Raw genomic sequence first — 21,231 nt, 5'->3', positions numbered from 1 at the left:
TTTGAAGACCATCTGTTTGAAAGATATGAAAGTGGGTGCTGACGTTCATTGTAACATTCACTCAGAATATACCTTCAGCTGCTATGTACTTTATCAGTGTTCTGAGTCAGGGAGAAAAGCCTCAGAAGGGAAGATACATGGAGCCTGGCTTGAAAATTAAAGGCTTTTGCATAACTTAACAAGAAAATAATCATTCATAACTACCACCAATGCATATGAAAATATACTTTGGCACAAAGCTTTAATTTGAATGAGTTCTTTTTTAAAGTTATCTTATTACAAGTTCTAATTTGCACAAACTCGTTCAATAATTGCAACTGGAAAAATGAAAAAGATTCAATATCTCAATGCAAAACATTATGCCGTCAAATTTATCACTGATACCTGAGGTTATTTGTAAGACTTTTTACTTTGTTGTTATATGCTTGTAAAATTTAGGTTTGAACAATCCCCTTATTATGCAAATACTTGTCAAAATCAAGATATTCATTAAGGGTAATTCTACGGAATTTTAATGTAATGTGTCATTTGGTTTTAAGTATTGAAACGAAGGATATTTTACCTGCATCCAATTAAACTCTGATTACAAAGCAGAGGCATTGCAGAAGGAAGGGTTTGTTTAGCATTAACATTAAACCAAACACCACATATATATGCAAATTAACAAGGGCATAAACAGGACATTCTAGCTGAGGCAAAGAATATGGATAACCTCACTTAACTGTCTATAAAAAAGATTTAAATTTTAAATAAAGAGGAAAAGACAGGAAAAATAAATAATATACAAGGGCTTGTACCTGCTGGCTACTTGACTAATGACCTAATCAAAACAGAAAGACAATGAGCCCGTTGTTAGCTGGGACTCCCATGCATGATATTCAGTCATTACTGTACATTATATATTATTACATGATATGTTATTCTGCCATATTTTATGATTAGATAGGAGCACATTTTTTGTATGAAACTATTAGAGCATATTAATATATTAATATCTTCCAAAATTATATATACTGTATATTCCATATGTTTTCCCTAAATTAAGACTTCAAGCTTCACTACTATTAATAATAATAATAATAATAATAATAATAATAATAATAATAATAATAATAATAATAATGATGATGATGATGATGACCACATGATGAAACCACACGATGAAAAACAATGACAATAAATAGTGTGGCACTTATAAATGTACAAATATCCACATTATCATTACACTTTGACTTATTTATTGCATTTATAAAAAGCAATTTACATATTAAACATTTTGCAGAAGTATGAATGTTAACTGAAGCTCTTCAACAGGAGTACACTTTCAAGAGTAAGGCCACATATCCCAGGACTCAAACCTGTGACCCTCCTGGCAAAATGTATGGTCATTAGCCCACTTCCCGAACAGCTACTGTAGACTGCTACCCTGTTGTGTATTCACCCATACTTCACCCATAATTAATAGAATTTATCTTTCAATCCTGTTACATTAAAGGTAAAATGCAATATTTGCATATGAACCATTATAGCCCTCCTATGAATGCTAAGAGGACAAAGCAGTTCAAATTCTCCTCCAAACAGACGTGGGTGTCCTGTTATACGTATAACAGATAAATCTTTTGGAAGAACATGCAATCCCCTTTTTATTCCATCTTTTTTTGTAAATTAGCTGGAGGAAGCTATTTATATCTCCCCACTGTTGCTGGTAGATGGAGGAAGCGCTTGGCTCAGAGAGTGTCAAGCTGGTACTGAAAGGCTGGTTTCCCGGCCAAAACTACCCTTGAAGAAAAGACTATTTATTGACGGAGAGGAGCGCACCGAAGGCAATATGGGAGAATGAACCGTATAAGAGTCCTATGAATCATTCAATGTAAAATGAATCGCAACAGTGGGCCACCTCAGCTTTCCGAGCATATTTCATGGCTTGCACAACATGGTGGTGTGCTGCATCAACAGCACTTTGCAAAGGCTAACTTTCCTGTCTCGACTGGCGCGCGGCAAGACAAAGAGGTGGGCCAGGGGATAGGATGGCCACGATTTCAACTCTCTCTTCTCCTGTGCGCGAGGAACGACTGCAACCGCTTGCAGTAATATTTATGCAATTGCATCAATTCCGAAGGGTACAATGTCTGAATGTGCAGATCTAAGGTCCATGCAACCTGGAGGAAAATTAAAGACTTTTTATGGGGCCTGCCTCTCTTTTTCTGGGGAAATGAAAAGATAAGAAATCATGCATGCGTTCTGTACAAGTTTTGACATTGACATGGAGCTCATTGACATAGACCTGTGTCATAACCAAAAGCACAAACCTATGATTTTGGATTTGTGACTGAATCAGTGGACTGTGCGCTGTTCGGGGTAAAGCCTCAGTCCCTGTTCTTTCATGTGCTTTCATACTTTCCTGTCTCCATTAGAAAGTGCTCCTGTGAGCAAAAGATGAAAGACATGACCAGGCCTGAGACTGAATATACAGTCTCGCTAAATGTTTCCAGACTCAGAAAATAGACACGTGACCCTATGCACAGAAATACTCATCTGATATTCACTAAGTCACTCGGTCCCCGGCATCATTTTTGGACATCTGAGAAGTTTCATAATCATACCTAAAAATGATTGTGTGATGCATAAAATAAGCCTTAACTCTAGCACCATTTACCATGAGCACCGCTGCTGCTAGAATTGTGACAGAGAAAGTGACAATGGGAATAATTAATGTCCAGATACAGTAAATGCAGCGGATGTGACCGCGTTCCTGTAAGAGGAGGTCAGGGGTGAGGCGGTTCATCTCAGTGACACAGGCTGGGATTGATCCTGGAGTCCACAGTAAGGGGGGGGTTTGAATGGAGCGAGAGGGTGACAGTCTATGGGCCTCGCTGACCAGCGACACACTCCACAGATTGCAGCAAGATGGATCACCACAGACATTGTTTCATCTGATAGAATCAATCAATGGGAGCGCAGCATGGCTCTGCACCCCTGCCCCGCTGCCCGCGGTAACCCAAACTCCGCCGTATCGATAGAGATGGAGGAGCTGCTCCACATCTGTCTGAAAGCAATATCCTACCAAGATGAAACCGGAAAGGATTTCTTTTTCGGTTGATGTTATTTTTTTTAATATAATTATTTTGAATATTTTATGGATGTTTGAATAATCTGCCACGGCAAATTATGCTTTTTCCTGTCGCACCACCACCCCACCCCCGTCAATTGACAGTATATGTAAATGGATTCAATGCCCCAGTAGATCTGTCAAGGATCATCACGTGACATTCAGACACCGCATCTCCAAGACCTACGCATCGTTTCTGGGACTACTGTTATTGGCAACCTTCTCCCTTCCAGGGCTGGAAAAGAAAACAGACAACTGCAACAGCCACACTATTATGGAGCCCCCCAATTACTGAGAATGTTATAAACACAGTACACAAGCTCATGGTGAGGAGAGTTGAGTTTGACATCGTGTCTTGCTTAAGTTACCCTTGGCGCTCATCGGTGACGAACGCACATATTTACATGAAGGCTATGGAGAACACACACACAGACACACAAAATAAATAAAATAGAATTTTAATAAAGTTAAATTAATTTTAATTAAAATATGCATTTAAGGCATTTTTGGTATGGAAAAAAATTATCATGAATTAACAAAATGTTTTCAAAGTCTGAAACCAGCAGCAATAAGCATCCCTGTTGGTAGAAATGCCCAATCATGTAGATTTTATATGCTTCAATAAATTTGTAAATCCCCATTTTGATCATAGCAGTCAGATATGATGCAGCCTGTGGCACTTAAATTTGGATGAAATATGAAAACATTCCAGTTTAAATATTTACTATTACACAGTTGTGTAATCAGGCTATAACCTAGTGCTCTCATTCTATGTCTCAATAATAATTTATTCTTAAACCTTTTTTATCAAGTCCAGACTGGTTCATGCAAAATATATTTTGCACACTCCAGTACATAATTTTCCCTTGATCTGTGCAAGTTGATAGGTAGGCCTATTGCACAACGGAAAACTAGTCAATTTTAAAACGTAACTTCTATCCCAGGCATTTGGAATCGTTATTCTTTACAAATAGGCCTATCCTCACGAGCTTGCTTCCAGTAGTGGATTTTCCCCCTTTCCTACAGCTGACCTTGTTTAAAACACCCTAATAATTCAGCAATATAAATGCATGCATGCAAGGCATAATACATGTGGGCTGTCTTGTGCCTTCTGAGTTTCATTTTCTCACGCGCCATACAAGACGTTTTAGAGCACGATATTGTTCCTTTCCACTAGTAAGTGAAATCAGGCGAAGCGTATTACATGTATTCAGCATGTTCATGCGACTCTGTCCTCGTCTCGAGACACTTATTTAAGCATCATATAATGTCTCGCGAATGTAGTGATCAGTCTTTACACACATGTAATCAAAATGTTTCATACTTAGGAGAAATATCAATGTCAAACAAGTAGTAGTGCGATTAACATCACATTGTAACCGTCCACAATTCAAGTTTCCTTGTGATAATGTCCGCACAAAATGGTTATTAATTATGACAAAATGCACCAGTTTAAATCATTTTAAACGAATGTCATGTATTATGCATCTAATTAGACAATTTGTAAGTGACCACGGATGTCACAATATTGAGTGCCGATTTTTTCAGGCGTAAAACAGGTGACCATTAAATGATCCGTTCAAGGACTATTGTTCCAATTTCATCGTATTCTTCGTATTTCATAACCAGGTTCTAGAGATTCCTCTTCCATTGAACGAGACTGTCCCCATAATGCAAGACAGCATCAACACAAAATAAAACAGCACCTTCTGCAATTTACAATGAATAATAAATCCAAGGCCAGTTGCGCGCGTTAAGGTTAACCACCAAACCCATTTAATGACCTTTTAAAAAAAATCTGCCTTTCAATTAAATAACAGTTAAAATTATTTAAAGGGCTTTCGATTCTGCATACATATCATATGAAACGCATATCAAAATGTGTGTATGAGGTGGGCTATTGTAAACTTCATACAAAAAATGTATTGTGTTGGGTCAATAATTAGTGCAAAGTATATCTTTTAGTGTTATTAAATCATTTGAACGAGCTCATTCAATATTAACGTAGATTATGATGCATAAATATGATCCCACTTCTAAGAACTGTATAGCAGTCGGCGAGTCGCTCTACTGTTCCCTGCGCGAGTCAGGCGCGCGATGTCCATGTGTACACTCTCACTCCGCACTGCTTTTCTGATGATCCGATAGTTGTAAAAGCCACCACTAGTCGCCCCCAGTGCTCTTGCAGTCTCTCGCAGTCTCCAATTTTTCTTTCTCACTGTAGACTTAACGTCACGTCCGCACTTGAACTTGAATTTTATCCCATTGTACAGAGGCAGACCCAGCCACAGAGAGACAGAGAGCTCCCGGAGAAGCAGGACTCCGCCATCTTCATAGTGAAAGAAAAGAAAAAAAGGCAGGTCTTGTTCTATTTTGAAAGGGGGTGGCAGTGTGTGTCCCCGGTCTCCTCAGTGCCGTACAAGGGGAGCCAGTGTAAAGAGTTGGAGAGAGTGAAAAGTATCTGGCATTCCATACTCTAGGGTAGTGCCAGTGTACAGAAAGAAGAGGTGCCCATCGCTTGGCAAACCCAAGTGCCGAGAGGACGTTGGATTCTTTTTTTCCATTTTATTGTGAATTGTTTTATTTTTTTCTTTAAGAAACAAGCAAAAGCAACATTAAACCCAACCAAACACCTGAACCACTGACTTGGCGAACAGTGGTGTTCACCGTACCCCAGCTGTCAAAGCACTGCACAGGGCATCGTGTTTTGATTGTCCAGAGAGATAAAGAGACACTCGGAGTGGTTTGCTCGTAACTGTCATTCAGAGGCGTGAAACATCAAGGATATTTCCAGCTTTTTGTGCCGGCCAGAGTCACTCGCCATGCACCTTTGCCAGATGGTGTGACTGAAAGAACATTGGAGGTGAAGCCGGGCTGCCTTAGGTCTGGTCATCGGGAAGACTTGAGTGGACTTCAAGGCTAAGTGCTAAGACTCACGGTTTTTTCGTTGCTTTTCCTTTTTCTTAGTTTTTTTTTTAAACAAGGGACCACTATAAAGTCTGACTAAACCGGCGATCCAAGCAACTGACCAGAAGCAGGTCCAAGGAAAAGTTACTGAAGGAAAAACGAACGAAGAAAAGGGGGAAGCGAACAGATCCTTCTGAGTGCAGGTCTCCGGGCGATGCGTGTGTAAATGCCAGGGCAATGTCCCGTCGCAAGCAGGGAAACCCACAACACTTGTCTCAAAGGGAAATAATAACACGTAAGTTGCAGTATTTATTAATGTTTATGCACACACATGCACCTGAACATTATAATTTTATTCTGCATTTAAGATTTCGATTGATTTCTGTGTTTCCTTAAACAAACTTAAACGACGAATGCAGAAGGCTAGTACGACACATGCAATAACATACATCGGAGATGTTCCTGATGTCTTTTTAAAAAGTGAGGGTGAACTAGCCTAGAGTTACATATACAGCATGTAGTTAGGCAAGTTACAATAAAATCAATAAGTATGCTAAAACTTGATATCAAGTCATGAGTAGCCTAACTAAGAATGCACACTTATGAGCCATGAATATGCTATATTCATAATTATGGCAACATGCAGTTTATTTAGCCTACTTTAAAAATAATTTCCCTGCCTCACTCTTTTGGAACAAGTCTTAATAAAATTAAGCATATATTTAGTAGTCACGATGGGGATGCAGTGTATTATTAAAGACTAAAATGAAAGTTTAACAACAACCAAAAATAATTTTTGTAGTAAATTGTCTGAACGCTTTGGGGTTTGTTAGGCCGTTGTTGCTTTATTATAAAATATGTGGGAGGAAATGACAACTTTCTCTTAAATAATGGAGGATAATACATTTACTTTACGCCATTAAAAATAAGTGTAACGTTAACAGGGTATGTAAGACTTTGATATGGATAATATAATGAAATTCACACGAGTAGCCTAAACGGACTTGCGCGTGCTTGCAGTGTGCTACTGGTGAATTAAGTGTCGGTGCACCATTCTGGGTTCAGGAGTGTAGACTATCCTCACTGCACACACATTTTAACACAATGCTCATTTAATTCCACTCACTCTGCAACACAACAGCATACGATAGTGACCCCGTGTAGATATCTCTGCATACATAAAACGTGAAGATAAAAAATAAAATAAAAATAATAATAAATAATAATAATAATAAAAAATAATTAAAAAAAATAGGATTATAACAATACTGAAGTCGGATACATTTTACATGTGGCGTATTTTCAAACGGAATAGACGTTTCTCTTTAGAAATATTAGTCTACAAAATGCAAGGAAACAACAAAAAATAGGTAGTGGAAAATAAAGCTTGCTCGGAAGCCCTTTAGGCTGAGAGCTTTCCTAAACATGATGCTGGTTCTCCGAATATGTATGTTTTGTTTTACGAGAAAATTAAAATAAATAAATATTATTGAGTTTTCTCCTCCCAAAGTAAATACACCATTCAGAAACCCCCAAGCATCGTGGTGAGACGCTGCCTGCCACCGACGGTACTGCTTACTCTTTTATTTTGAATTTAAACACCATTCAGCATCTGCATTGTAATCATTGTAAGATATTGAGGACAGAACCTATTTATAGAATATTATAGCAAAGGGTCCTGTTTTATCTGTAGGTGTTGGAACCCCTGCATGGAAACTATAGACTACCCCAAATAGGTTAAAATGTTTATTAATTGTTTTTACTTCTGTGTAATTGTGGGCCACTTTGTCATTACAGCATTACTTATTTTGGTCCTACATAGATACGTTAAATGTCGGATCTCGCTGTTTTGATATCCAGCTCTCAATTGCTTTAGCACAAACATTTCACTTAATTGCAGGTGTATAGGTAGGTGTAAAATGTCTGGAAACTAAAATAGACGTCTTATAATAATTGTTTCAGGGAAACTCAGTTTTACTTTCCAATTACGCATTCATTAAATGTATCTCATAACGATGTAAGCATTTGCTGGGAAAGCTTCTGAATGTTGTGTCTTACAGTGAAGTGTCTAGATTAAAGCTGTGCAATGAAAGGCATAGCTAGCACAGTGGAAGACAGGAAATTCAGACATTTTACGAGAAGAGCTTTATCTTTGTTGAAGTACTTAACTTAAAAAAATACCCAACACATCCATGTGAATAGCAATACTTTCTTTATTTAGTAGTACGTAATTCTGTTTTTACTGATGGCATTTTGACATAATGCTGCATACATTCATAAGCATGGTTCCAGCTAGTTTACCCAAAGAAATGTGACACTTTTTATGCAGTTGTGCTGTTGATTGCCTCTGAGCAGGGCACTTTTCCCTCTAGCTGTAAATCACATTTTAATCCGTCTTTTGAAGGCATAGGAGAAACAACTTTGAGAGAATCCAACTTTAAGTCAATTAAATCAATCCAGTATTTTCCAAGTGTTTTCCAGTGCTTAAATGCTGTCTTGTTGTGGTCTAATCCAGCTAATTCATAACAGAAGAGTATGATGTAATCCAGCTCAAATCTGGTTTGTGTTGTGTAGGGTTAGAACTGTGTATTCTGCACATTCTGTCCTACACACCATTCTTTCATTTACAGACTAATAATTTTTTGGTGTGCTTTTTAACGGGCTGGCACGTAACCTCTTATTCTGGACACACATTCATCTCCTGTGGGAACAGTTAACAATGATTTAATAACGGCTTTCTGCCTATTATCCAAACTATCATTTTATCCATTCATTTTTTTTGCTGTTGTTCTGATGCAAATAGATGCAAATGACACCATGGGCCAGCACACTTAGGGGCAATAAATAATGAGATTATTCTTACCAGGCCGTGTACGAGGACCTTTCCTGGTACCTGTTAGGTACTATGCATTACAAAACAAAATGGGAACACGCTTATGAGCATTTGTAAATTGCATCTGCAGAGTGGTCAATTTATTGCAATATCATAATTGTGGAGTGTGAATGAAATGGCTCCAGTGTGTTTAGCATTGTAACAATAACTAAAAAGGCCCGTTTTTGATTTTGTGACACAAGGACCTTATATTGTACGGCTGCGGTTATAGTCCATCAATTAATCACACAGACAATTGCGGTGACGATTAATCAGATTTAGTATTCCTGGGTTCTTTTAGAGGCGGGAGTTTTGTGTCCTGCCCCTCAGAATTTGATACCTAAAGAAGTTTCTGCTTGCCTCTCTGTGTTTCACCCATGCCAAAGCTCACTAAAGTCTAGCCCTATGTGATTTAGAGGGACAGATAGAGTGGGACTCCATGATGGCGAGATCATCTCTTTTCTAATGCCTATTTAACGAGGCTGCATGATCGTGCAGGGCCTGTGTCTAACTTGAGCTGCCCTTAGCCGGTATCTGAGGGTCTTTGAAGGAGGGCAGGCGGAAGAGCGAGAGCTAAGGGCTAGGTCGAAAATGTTGATACATGTAAAAACGTTTGCAGTGCACATAGTGCCTGTGATAAACCTTGTTAGTGAATATTGTTTTGCAAGAGGGCACTTTGAAGAGTCTGTGTACACATAGACACAATGGAGAGTTTAAAAATACGCTGAGCCCTTCAGGTTAACCCACGAGGCAGATAGGGAGCTTGAAAGCTGTGGCAGCAGAACCTTTAAAATAGAGTTATAAATTGATAAGCTCATATCTGTACTCTCAGTAAAAAATAAAAAATAAAAATAATAATAAATGTGTCCCATTTGATTATAAACATAGATTTGGCAGTTTTGGGGCTGCGTTGAGGAAAAGCTCACTCCAAAGTGATATGCCACTAAAAACATGGGTCCACAGGTGCATTCACACAGTCTACAGAGAGGTGAACCAGAATTTCTGCATGTTTCATCACTGATGTACAGAAGAAAGAGTGCTCTGTGTTCACTGTCAGATGCACACACACAAACTTACATGCACACATGCATAATACATATAAGCTGTCAACACACAGTCTACACATTGAAACCGTGGTCTTAAAGAAAAGGAATGTATTGTGAGTATGGCAAGAATTTTAGAAGTCTGTGGAAATGTTATATTGATATGGGTTCGTTTTACAGTCCCTTTGAATTCAGTAAAGAGGCTCTTAAATGCGCGTCGTTGTTTGAAACTCTGGGCAAGTGTATTGCAAAATGCTGTAGCTTCAAATGAAAATTTTCATCAAGATAAAAAAGCGTAGCCTCACCCTCCTCACTTTAGGTTTGTGGGAGGTCTTCAGAAAGCTGCAAAATGTGAGTGTACGTCAGCAAGCCAACATGTCGTCTGTGGTATTTAGATTTGCTAACCACTGGTCTGTCAGTGGAGTCAGTTGGAGCAAGTTTTCTTTCAAAGATTCAGTTACACAAGTTATATATATTGTGTGTGATCCCAGCACGAGAGGGCTTCAAACTTTGCTGTGGATGTATATCATATCATATTATTACACATAACTTTTGTTTCTGTGTATGGAGTTATACAGATATGTGAAACATAACCTAGAATTATATGTATAGACATGCGTATGCATATATCTTTGGAAGACGTGAAGGTTTTTGTTCAAATGATGCAATGCTTGTAGGGAAGAGGTGTATGAAAATGTGCACACACGATGAAATTGCAGGCTACTACCTGAGATGCATATTTCACATTTTGTTCAAAAATTCAGCGACCGACAGAGAGAGAGAGAGAGAGAGAGAGAGAGTGAGAGAGAGAAAGAGAGAGAGAGAGTGAGTGAGAGAGAGAGAGAGAGAGAGAAAGCGCGCGCACTGCTACTGTACTCTGCTTCTACACGCCACCTGAGCCACTCATTTGTTTTGTGAGAGACGAATTGTGCTCAGCCATTTTCTGTGTATGTCTGAATATCCGCTTTCTGACTTCTGGTGTAATGCAATCCACCTTCACCTTCAGTGATATGATTTTTTAAAATTTTGATTCTGAATAATATACACAGATTCTCAGAATATGTTTGTAAGCATTCCATTGAATTTTAAATGCAATCATTTTTTCTTTAAAATTAAGGTCTTTATTGTTACAGTTTTCATGACCTATATTTTATGCGTTAAACACTATTTATTAGAAAATCACCTTTAAGTCAGACAAAGTGGGCTCAAAAGAGTTTAATAAGATTTATCCTGTTAGCATGGTCAACACTGTTGTGAAGACACTGAAGCTTTGGTTTGAGACTATCTTCGTTTTTTATAGTAATTTGGCAATTTGTGTCAGTAAAATTATGTTTGCCTTTATGAACATTTAAATTTGGTCCTCTTTAAATTGTGGATTGCAGTTCTGCACAATGTGTACACTAATGCACACGTGTGTGTGTGTGTGTATGTGTGTGTGTGTGTGTGGTGTGTATGTTTGTGTGTGTGCGTGTGAGTGAGAGAAAGATTGTTTGTGTGTTTCTGTTTGCATGCACACATTGTCCAGAATAACTCGGTAATTACTACATTTCAATTACAGGTATTTCAAAGGACCAAATTTCAATTAAGAAAATTAAAGAATATAAATGTTTAAATTTTTTCATTAAATAATGTTATGTAATGACAAATGCATCAAGGTTGGAAGTTATTATCATGAAGTCTTCGCATTGCATGGGTTAAATTTGGACTTTTACACCTAATTAAAATTTTTGCACTTAAATATGTATCAAATACTATTTCATCATGTTCAAAGCAAGAGAAAGAAGCAAATGGTACAAAAGTCCCTTTTACACTTTGCCGAAAGCAGTATCATTTCCCTTCGTAATCCTGATGTCACCGGTAGTGCTAAAAAAGAGATAAACACAGGTCTTCAGTCCAGTGAATAATTTAAGACAATCGACTCAAAATACATGTCTCTATTTATTTTACTGATAAAAGGCATATTTTCCTGATGTCACACTAGAAATATTGCTGGACTAATGCTATCTGAAGTACAAAGACCTGTTGTGTCTTTCTCCTATAAATATTGTATTCCTACCTTGATTTGATTAGTTTACGACAATTTGCTTTCTTATCATTATGGGGGTTACCTCTTCACATGAGTTTATTTTAATCCTTCCCAATTCTTTGGTTTTGGAGGAATGGGCTCCCTTACTGCAAGTGTGCTGTGTTTGACCTGCTAGGGGGAGCTCTTAGCCTGTGAGTTAGGGTTGTATGCAGTTGTAAAAGTATACAAACATATTTCCTAAATCTTTGTTGTTATGGGGGTTGGGCAAAGTAACTTCTAAGCAGTAGGCTAGTTTTTGATGACTTTCTGGATCTGTGTTCCAGTTGATATTACTATTAACATACCGCTTAGATTAGAAGCATCTTCACCTTAGCGGCAGCTGGTCTTTCTGCATGCTTGGACTTTTTTCCCTCATGTCATTTATGACACTGAAGGTACAGCTTCAGCAGGCGATACAGACAGTCTCTCTTCTTAAAACTTTCTCATTGTTAAATCATACATTTTCACCCAGAAAAAAAAAGTCATCAGATCAAACTCATTCACAAGCATGAGCCACTATGTCCTTACCCTTGTACATTTTAGTAACGCCTCATTATTGGCACACATTTATACTGAACTGCTTTTTAAATCGAAATGCCTATCAAGTGTTCTAAAGTAGCTGTAAATATAATTATCAATGAAGTGCTAATGACTTGACTGTTTGAAGCCTCTGACAGTGTACCGTGTGTAGAATCAATGTAGATATTCACAGTAGATATGTTTGTGGAAAAGCCTGTTCACTTTGTGTGTGTAAAAAATATATAGTTGGACTTTAGATGACGGTGAAGTGTGACACGAGACAACATACTTTCCCCAAAAGCGGTTTGACAAATTTGTCTGCCTTTTTAGTTTGATTAATATGCACACCGCTTTTCCTTTGCGTCGTCGGGCCATTGCTTGCTCAGAAGGAATCTTCATTTTTGCCGTATTGTAAGAATTGCATGTCTGTTAATGTAAACACTTTTTTTTAACATTAATAGACGTGCAGACTACTGTTGGACAATAGCTATTTTAATTCTTTTTAACATTTAGAAAAAAAGAGAAACCAACTTGGAGGTTATGTTTGCAGGCATTCACACACCTCTGACCGTGTTTATGTTTTCTGTGACTTGGGTGGGAGTATATTTGTAATGTTAGCACTTAAATAATGCAGCATTATTTCAGTGATACAGTTCTTAGAAAAAGATAAGCTCAGCCGTGCATTTTGATTCACATTATAAATGAATACCTGATGTCGGAGCGGCCCTAACACCACGACCGAGCTTGTAGCGATGTGAGATTAAGGAGCTTGCTGTGTAACCCCTTTTCGTTCCGAGTGAAAATATTTGGTAATGTTTCCCTGATGAGATTTTCTGATAGAGGGTTAACACAGCTCATACTCCCTCCCACTGGATGTCTTTGTGTTAATCTCATTTTACCTGCAAGGAGACTCATTTTCCTCTTTTTTAATTACACTAAGGCACACTTGCAGTGGGTCGTCTTGGTGCTAGCAATTCCAGCACTGTGCTCTCTAGATGATCTCTGGTTTCATCCTGTTAACAGCTTCACTTACAATACAGGACTATATATATATATATATACTCTATATATATACATATATGTGTGTGTTTAATGTAAATAGGCAGATTTGACCCCTGTTCTGGCCTTGTGCATCTGCTTGTATTGTTCTGGGCCCCACATTACTTTCCCGGTGCATTGTGGTGCTGTTTAACCTGCGTAATTGCACTTGGTATTATCTCCATTTTGTATTGTCTCTGTGCCGCTTCAGCATTTCCAATAATTTCAAGCAGGCTACTAGCGAGGATTTGACATGAATACTAAAAGCATTTTCGATCACCGTAAAACGTTTCAGCAAATACAGCTTTGATTTTTTAATTTTTTAATTTTTTTTGAAGCAGTGGGCATTTATGTCCGATTATAATTTTTTTGTGGTTTTGCAGAAATGGAACCCCAAGTTAAAAATGTGGGGAGACGCAGGCTTAGTTTTCATCAGGTATTTATAGCATCGTTGTCTTCGATCTGAATGCGGCCTGGTCACGAGATTAGAAATAATGGTGGCTCAATTAATTATCTGATTAATTTCTCTGAATGCACTTCTCTGAGTCTGTTTTCGGAATTCTGCAAGCTGGAGTGAGTGTGAGAGAGTGTGGGAGCACTGTGGGAGGAAGGGAAGAGTCGAGTCTGCATGCTGCACAGCCTTTCTGATAGATGCTCCTGGTCGCTCCAGAGAGGGCACAAAGGGTGTTGCCATACAAGCTTCACAGCCTCATTACTCAAGCTTGTTTGTTTGTTGTGGACTATCTGAACGGGAGGATTTGTCCAAATGCCGCCTGTCAGCCCCCATTCCAAGTTGGGCTCCGAAACGCGGGCTGAATTTCCCCATCTTGATTTGGCGGGGCAGGGGGTCACTTTCATCTCTGACGGGGGTTCCCATTTGCCCTCCGGTGACAGTGAGGTTGGGGGTGGGAGGTGACGGGGTGGGTGCACGCTTGCCCTGGTTGCAGGCTCATCCGCAATGCCTCCAACTACACATATTGCTGTTTTGGGCTTCTGTGGGGCAAACACTGCCTTGGGAGAGGTCTTAAAGGAATTGCATAGACACGCAAGAAAACCCAAGCAAACTTTGCTGCTATACGTTGATGTGGCCCTTCTCTGCCTTCATTCAACATACGGACAGCTCGCAATTGGTTGGTTGGGTCATGTTTTTGTATCTGGAGAAACGCACGGTCACATTTTAAAACAAAATAAAAGCAGTTTAAATTGCATGTTTTCTAATTAGTCCCTCATGGCTGAACAGGAAGAAAAGGTTGAAGAGCATCAGAGTTGAAATGTTATCACTTTTAATCTGAACGAGCGGTTATCTTGTACGGAAAAAATGTTTGATAGTTTTACTACCTTAAAGATGGAGGGGGGTGGTCGCTAAACAAGATGATGAAATGGAACTCTGGATGGCTCGTAATGAGATGGTGAGGTGACATTCCTGCAGCATTATGACCGTGGCAAAAGCATGAATATTGATGTGATCCTAAGGCAATGTTATGTAACCCTGAGGGAATGTATTTTTGGGCAAAAAACTGAATTCTGAGACTGAATTCTGGCAAAAGTCTGTCCACAGGAATATTGGCCTTTTTGGCACTGAAAAGATACTTGCATTTTCAGAAATGTGTACACATCGTGACAGACGTGTTCTAAATTCAACTGTAAGGATTTATAAACGTGCTGTCTGTTGTTCATTTTTAGATACTGAAATGCCTTCATTTTGTGCTTTACACCAGCAACGGAAATCCTATTAAAGTGTGCGCTGAGTCATCTAGCCTTATTAGGTAATTAGGCCAAAGTGAGCAGACTTTCAAATCTGCCATTGCGATTGTACTCTGAAACACTGAATGCGAACATTTGGTTCATAAAAATTAATATAAAACTTTACCAATGAGAGAAACTGCAGATACCTGTTACCAAAAATAAAAAAATGCATGCATTTATTTATTATTATTTTTTTGATAGTTCTTGCAATCTCTGTGATGAAAAATATTTGTAAAACTTATATATGTAAAACTTTGGAAAGATTCCTCTTCCATTCTCTCTCAAGTTCTGCTGGGGAATGCTGCATAAAGACAAATAACATTTGACATTTCTGGCCACTGATAGAATTATATGAAGTATTTGTTGAGGGATCAGAGAAATGATGAGGCGTAACGTTACCTTGGTGACAGCATTGTTGCCAGGAGTGGGTGGGAAAGTGTGTGTGCGCGGTTGCCATATGGTGGCTCCTGGGCCTGGTGAAAGGAAATACGTGTTGAGGGACACGCTATGCCAAGATCATAATCATGGACAATTTGCACAAGTGCGCCGGGCAGTGATATAAATGGACACTCCGTGCAGCATCAGCCTTGTTTTCACGGATTAATTATGGGATGCAAACTGGTTGTGGGTGACTGCGATGCCTGCTATAGTGTAAAGCACTGGTCGCATGGATTCCTGATGTCTTCCCTTGAGTTGCATTGTCTCTGGCCAGTGTGCCTGTCTGCTCCCTGCATTGGCAAGTGGGAGCTGGACATTTAGGAGCAATTTTAAGAAGAATAGGGTTCATTGGTCCTCACGCAGGCTACTGCATTTGTGGGCATAAACCACAAAGGTTGCCATTTTCACCTGTAGTCCTGGAATCATCATGCAGTTTCAGAGTAGTTCTGAATGTCTCTATCTCCCATCCTACCTGAGAGCCCACATATATTGATGGATCACAATTGATGCGATTGTCAGTTAAGAACTGTTTTTTGCTTTCAATCACTGACCTGCATTTATGTAGTATCAATTGGAGGGACTGTACTATCGCCTGTGTTAACCAAAAAGGATGGACTTAAGGCTCTCTCGCGCTTTAAAAAGAGTTGGATATTGTTCTCACTGTGCAGGACAGCGCTTAGGCTATGAAGTGTATGTGTGTGCACAGTACACACATTAAACATCTGTGCTTCTTGCTTCTAACTGCATGTTTTGCAAGACTTTGAATAAAGCAAAACTGGGTAGATTCATTACAGCATTACATGAACATTCTTTGTTGTTTTCCTCTCGAAATAAAAATAAAGTTTTTTATGTCAGACATAATTTAATTCAGTTTTAGATTAGTTATTTAATGCCAACAGTTACATTTGCAATAGCTACTCTGTATGTATATCATTTTGTATTACAAGTTTGTTATATGTGACTTAAGTGGACACAATTGCTAGTTGCATCTCAGTGAACATTTGAAAAGTCAGTGAAAAGTTGATGAAACAGCATCTAGGCATTCAAGTGAAAACCCTTCCACATTTGCTTGAAAAGTGAAAGTTTTCTAGCCTACTAGGACGTAGCCAGGCTATATCTGAGTAAAACCTGCATTACATTGATGTTAACCTAGTCTGTTTATGTGTCTCAACCTAGATTTCCACCCCTCCAGATGTCTAGATGTCAGCTCTTGCTCACTGGGATACTGTGGCTAACTATTGAAACATGAAATGTAAAGTTAACATTGTTTTCTGTCGCCTACTACTAGACTGCGTTAGAACTTGTGAATGCACGTAATATTCACATGCAAAAACCACACGTTTTGACGTCAGCCATATTTGTGAATGTGAAAACCACTTGATCCACACCATGCCTCATGTTGCGTGTGACTGCTATAGGTTATATGCAGCTGTGATATCAGTAACATTATCTATGATATAAGATTATTATGCTTGGTAATTATCTCTGATTCATAAGAAAACAAAGAAACCAAAGCAAAATTGTGACATGTAAATGTATATTGCTGTGTGTAGTGTTTCATTTGACAGAAGGTGACAGTTCTGCATTTATAATTTACCTCACAGATAAATTGCAGAAGGTAGTGTAGCCTTGTTGTAATTTATCATCTAAAATTAGTTCTGATGTGAGTCCCCTGGGGAAGATAAACAGTGCTACCTGTACTGTGAAAAAGAAGGGAGTTTTTGGTTCAGGTTCGGTGTGTGCTCGTCTCTGCAGCGAAGGTATTTCCTTAGTACGCATGTACTTGGTTCCCAGGCAATATTTGTGTCACGGTTGTAGCTCACCACAGTCGCTTTTGCAGACTCTTCAAAAAATGCAGACTGAGCCCACAACAGCGGCGGAAGTCTGTTTTCTTCACTTCACTGACAAAAATAATGCTAATAACTTACCTAAAATCGCTTGGGTCACGGTGACAGTGATAAACAGTTTCAGGTAATAAGAAAGGTAAAGTGGCACTATTAATAATATGAGCAGAAAGACATCCAGCGCTCATTCAGATCTTGGGGCAGAGGATAAGCTGTCAAAAAAAAAAAAAAAAAGAAATCTGACAAAGATCCCTGCTGGGTCGAAATTTATGTGCAGCCTCACTCACTTTTTGGCGGCTATTGATGAAACTAAGAAGCTGCTAAGGATTGGAAACTTACAAAGCGCTGATTGTAATGACATGTTAAAACGTGCGGGTGAAATTCAAAATGGAGGCTGAAGGAGTCCACGGCAGAGTGGTGTGCTCTGCGGTTTGTGCTCTGGCCATTTGGAGTGTTTATCGAGGCGACACAATCAGCAGGAAGATCTGCAGGGTTTCATGTTTTGTGGTCATGCAAAGACCTCTTTCACCTAGTGCCACCTCTCTCTCTCCTTCTCTCTCTCACACCTTCTCTCTCTTGCTCTCTATATCTCTCTCTCTCTCTTTCTCTCGCTCTTTCTCCCTCAAAGTCATTGGTGCAGCATATTAATAATGCTGACTTTTGTGCTCGGTTCCAGCCACATGCATATTTATTAAAGCGCTGGTCGCTCCTAAAACTCTGGCCCTAGATGACGTGCAGGAGAACTTTGACAGGGATGTGGTCATCGGTGCGATCAGACAGACGCTTTATCTTCTGCGAGGGAAAGTTTCATATCTTGGAATCTGTTTCTGTCTTTTTAGTGCAGAAGTCGACACACAGACTGGCTGTGGAGTGCATTTGGTGGTTTGTACCCAGAAGGGATCTAGATACTGTTCTCTGGCTGATGTAATGTGATGAAAGCGGCCAGTAAGAGGGCACAAAGTCAAGGATGTCCTGTAGAGGTCTCAGGCGCCGGAATGTGTTTTTCACTTTGAGTAAGCCTTCATGAATGGTTATTATTAGTTCATATGACCTGATAAGCACGAAACATTAATGAATTTAAGTGCAGTGTCAGGTGCTGATGACGAGAGTGACGTTTTGCCCATGTCTTCCTCTCTCCCCGACAGCGGTAACCGACCATGTGGATGTGGGACTGGCGGTGGCCGAGGCCCATCCCTCGCTGGACGCCACCATCTCCGGCGCCCTGTCGGGCGGCTTGGGTGACCACGACCTGCTCACCTGCGGTCAGTGCCAGATGAACTTCCCCCTGGGGGACATTCTGATTTTTATCGAGCACAAGAAGAAGCAGTGCCAGGGCCTCATGGGCGGGCCCGGCTGCTATGACAAGATGGTGGACCGCAGCAGCCCTTCGCCGCCGCGCCCTGAGCTTAGGAAAGTGGTGGAACCGGTCGAAATCGGAATCCAGGTGACACCTGAGGAGGAGGACGAGAGACTGTTGACGCCCACAAAAGGAATTTGCCCCAAGCAAGAGAGCGTCCCGGCAGGTAGGTCTCCCTCGCTCGGGACTCTGGGAGAGAAAACCTTCTCCACAGTAACAGGCGAGGAGAAGCTCAGAAGCAGCCGGGTCAACATTTGAGGGCTAGCCCTACATGAAAGTGAAGCTTTGCAGCGTATCCCGTGCACAGGCACACAGAAACCAATCCTCCTGTGTGAAATTCACAGAAATAATACTCAGCAACCCCTCTGAGAACCAAACTGAAAACATGCATATATCGCTGAGATACAAGTTAAATACGCACATCCATAGTGAATCTTGCGGTTCTCTGTGAGAATCAAATGAGTGATTCGTAAAGTTTCTTTGAGATTCACAAGTGAATCATAAGCTTCTCTGTGAGATTCACATAAGTGACTCACAACACTCTTTTTGAAATTTGTACTAGTGACTAACAACCTTCCATATAAAATCTGTATAGGAGACACAGCTATCATGGTGAGATTCATGCTGCAGGTAATACACTGTCATCTTGGTGTGATTCACACCCAGACATGTAGCCAGCTGTATGAAATTTTCACGAATGACACACGTACCTCACAGCGAAATACATATCTAAGAACATACCTCTGTATACATGTTCACATGTTTAAGTCGCACGCAAGACACATGGTCACCTCTCCAAGATTCACACAAGTAACATGTGACCACACCTGTGAGATTCACACAAACAAAACACATCCACCTCAATGAGATTTGCACTAAGGATGCGCACCCACCTCAGTGGGACACACACTGCTTCCTGTAGAGAGTTTGATACTGCTCAACACAAACCTTCAAGAGAGATTGTTTTCCTTTAGCTGATTTCATTAGAGGAGTCTGCTGCTCGGAGTGAAACATCACATTTCAGACTCAAAGCCCTAAAACCCCCCGAAGGACTCTGGAGGTTGAAACAAATTGTGCAAAACGTGACAGAGAACTCACCCTACTTTCATGGAGAAATCCAGCCTGAGCCATCTGCTTAAAAGGTGAAAAGCTCATTAAAATTCAAATACTCAAAAAAAAAAAAAAAAAAAAGAAAGGGATTAAAAAGCTAGTTTCCTATTCAATAGGGTAAAGAGGCAGTTTAGTTTAGACCAGCTGCAGGGAAAGAACTCTCATACTGTAGTTATCTTGCAAAACAGTGCAGTCAAGTCCTTCACAGAAAAACCCAGAGGGATCTTGGGAAATGGGTCTCGTGAAATAATATTCAGGATTGGACAAAGTTACCAGGCGAAAGCAAGGGAATGGCAGATGAAACCAGCACACAGTCTTAATAACATTGTTTTGCATCAAGAATTCATATTTATGAGGTCTACCTGCGGCAGCGAAGGCAGTTTATTCTGTGGAAACACAATGCAACACATATTTGAACATCTTTAAAATCAGGATAAGATTTAATTACCCAATACAGCACATGCCACACACAAAATTACTAATTTCTACATAGGGAAAGCTCGCAGAAGGTGTTGCGATCTTTTGGATTTAAAATTTAGCAGAAGTATTTTTCTGTGTGGTTTAATGCATATAGTACACTCCTTACGTTCCTGTCCTTTTTGTATAAAAAGCCGACGCAATATTTACTCTAATTGTTAATACTGTGTAGTTTATATCTACAGAATATAAATTCTATAATAAAGTACAACTCTGACTTATAATTTGGTGCATTGTATAATATGAGCCAAATTCTTGCATTGACAAGACAGTTTCTATATTGCCAGACAGGGTCTTGAATTGATTTTGCACCTCCAGCTGATGTCCATTGTGTGCAGTGTATGCTACATATACTAATAAATCAGTTGAAAAAATCTTCAGTTATATGCAGAAAGGTCTGTGGCCATTAACATACAATGATCTGTACCTCTCCTGAGAAATTACTACTATTAAATGAAATACTGCTGTAACTATTTATACTGTGACTTCTACTGCTAATGACAGCAACGTTAAATAATAATAATAATAATAATAATAATAATAAGTATTTTTTTTCTGTTATTATTATTAGTAGTAGTCATAGAAATAGTAGTTGTAGTGGTAGCAGCAGTAGTAGTAGCAGCAGCAGCTGAAATAGTAGTAATGGTACTAGTAATAGCAGCAGCATGCGGTATTATTAATAGTGGTGGTAATAATAATACACCCC

The 21,231-nt window shown here is 39.4% G+C and overlaps 1 protein-coding gene across 3 annotated transcripts in view; it reads left to right on the top strand.

Moving 5' to 3' along the window:
* The first annotated feature begins 5,197 nt into the window (after positions 1 to 5,197).
* Positions 5,198 to 21,231, top strand: part of bcl11ba (BAF chromatin remodeling complex subunit BCL11B a) — a 51,653-nt gene continuing 35,619 nt past the window's right edge. For all 3 annotated transcript variants that reach the window (XM_035424595.1, XM_035424589.1, XM_035424580.1), the window contains exons 1-2: positions 5,198 to 6,311; positions 18,727 to 19,104. In XM_035424595.1, coding sequence (XP_035280486.1) covers positions 6,254 to 6,311; positions 18,727 to 19,104 — 436 coding nt within the window. In that variant the 5' untranslated portion in view covers positions 5,198 to 6,253. The remainder of the gene's footprint in view (positions 6,312 to 18,726; positions 19,105 to 21,231) is intronic.

This window comes from Anguilla anguilla, chromosome 1 (genome assembly GCF_013347855.1).
Source record: "Anguilla anguilla isolate fAngAng1 chromosome 1, fAngAng1.pri, whole genome shotgun sequence".
Lineage (NCBI taxonomy): Eukaryota > Metazoa > Chordata > Actinopteri > Anguilliformes > Anguillidae > Anguilla > Anguilla anguilla.
This window is presented reverse-complemented; position numbering and strand designations above follow the sequence as displayed.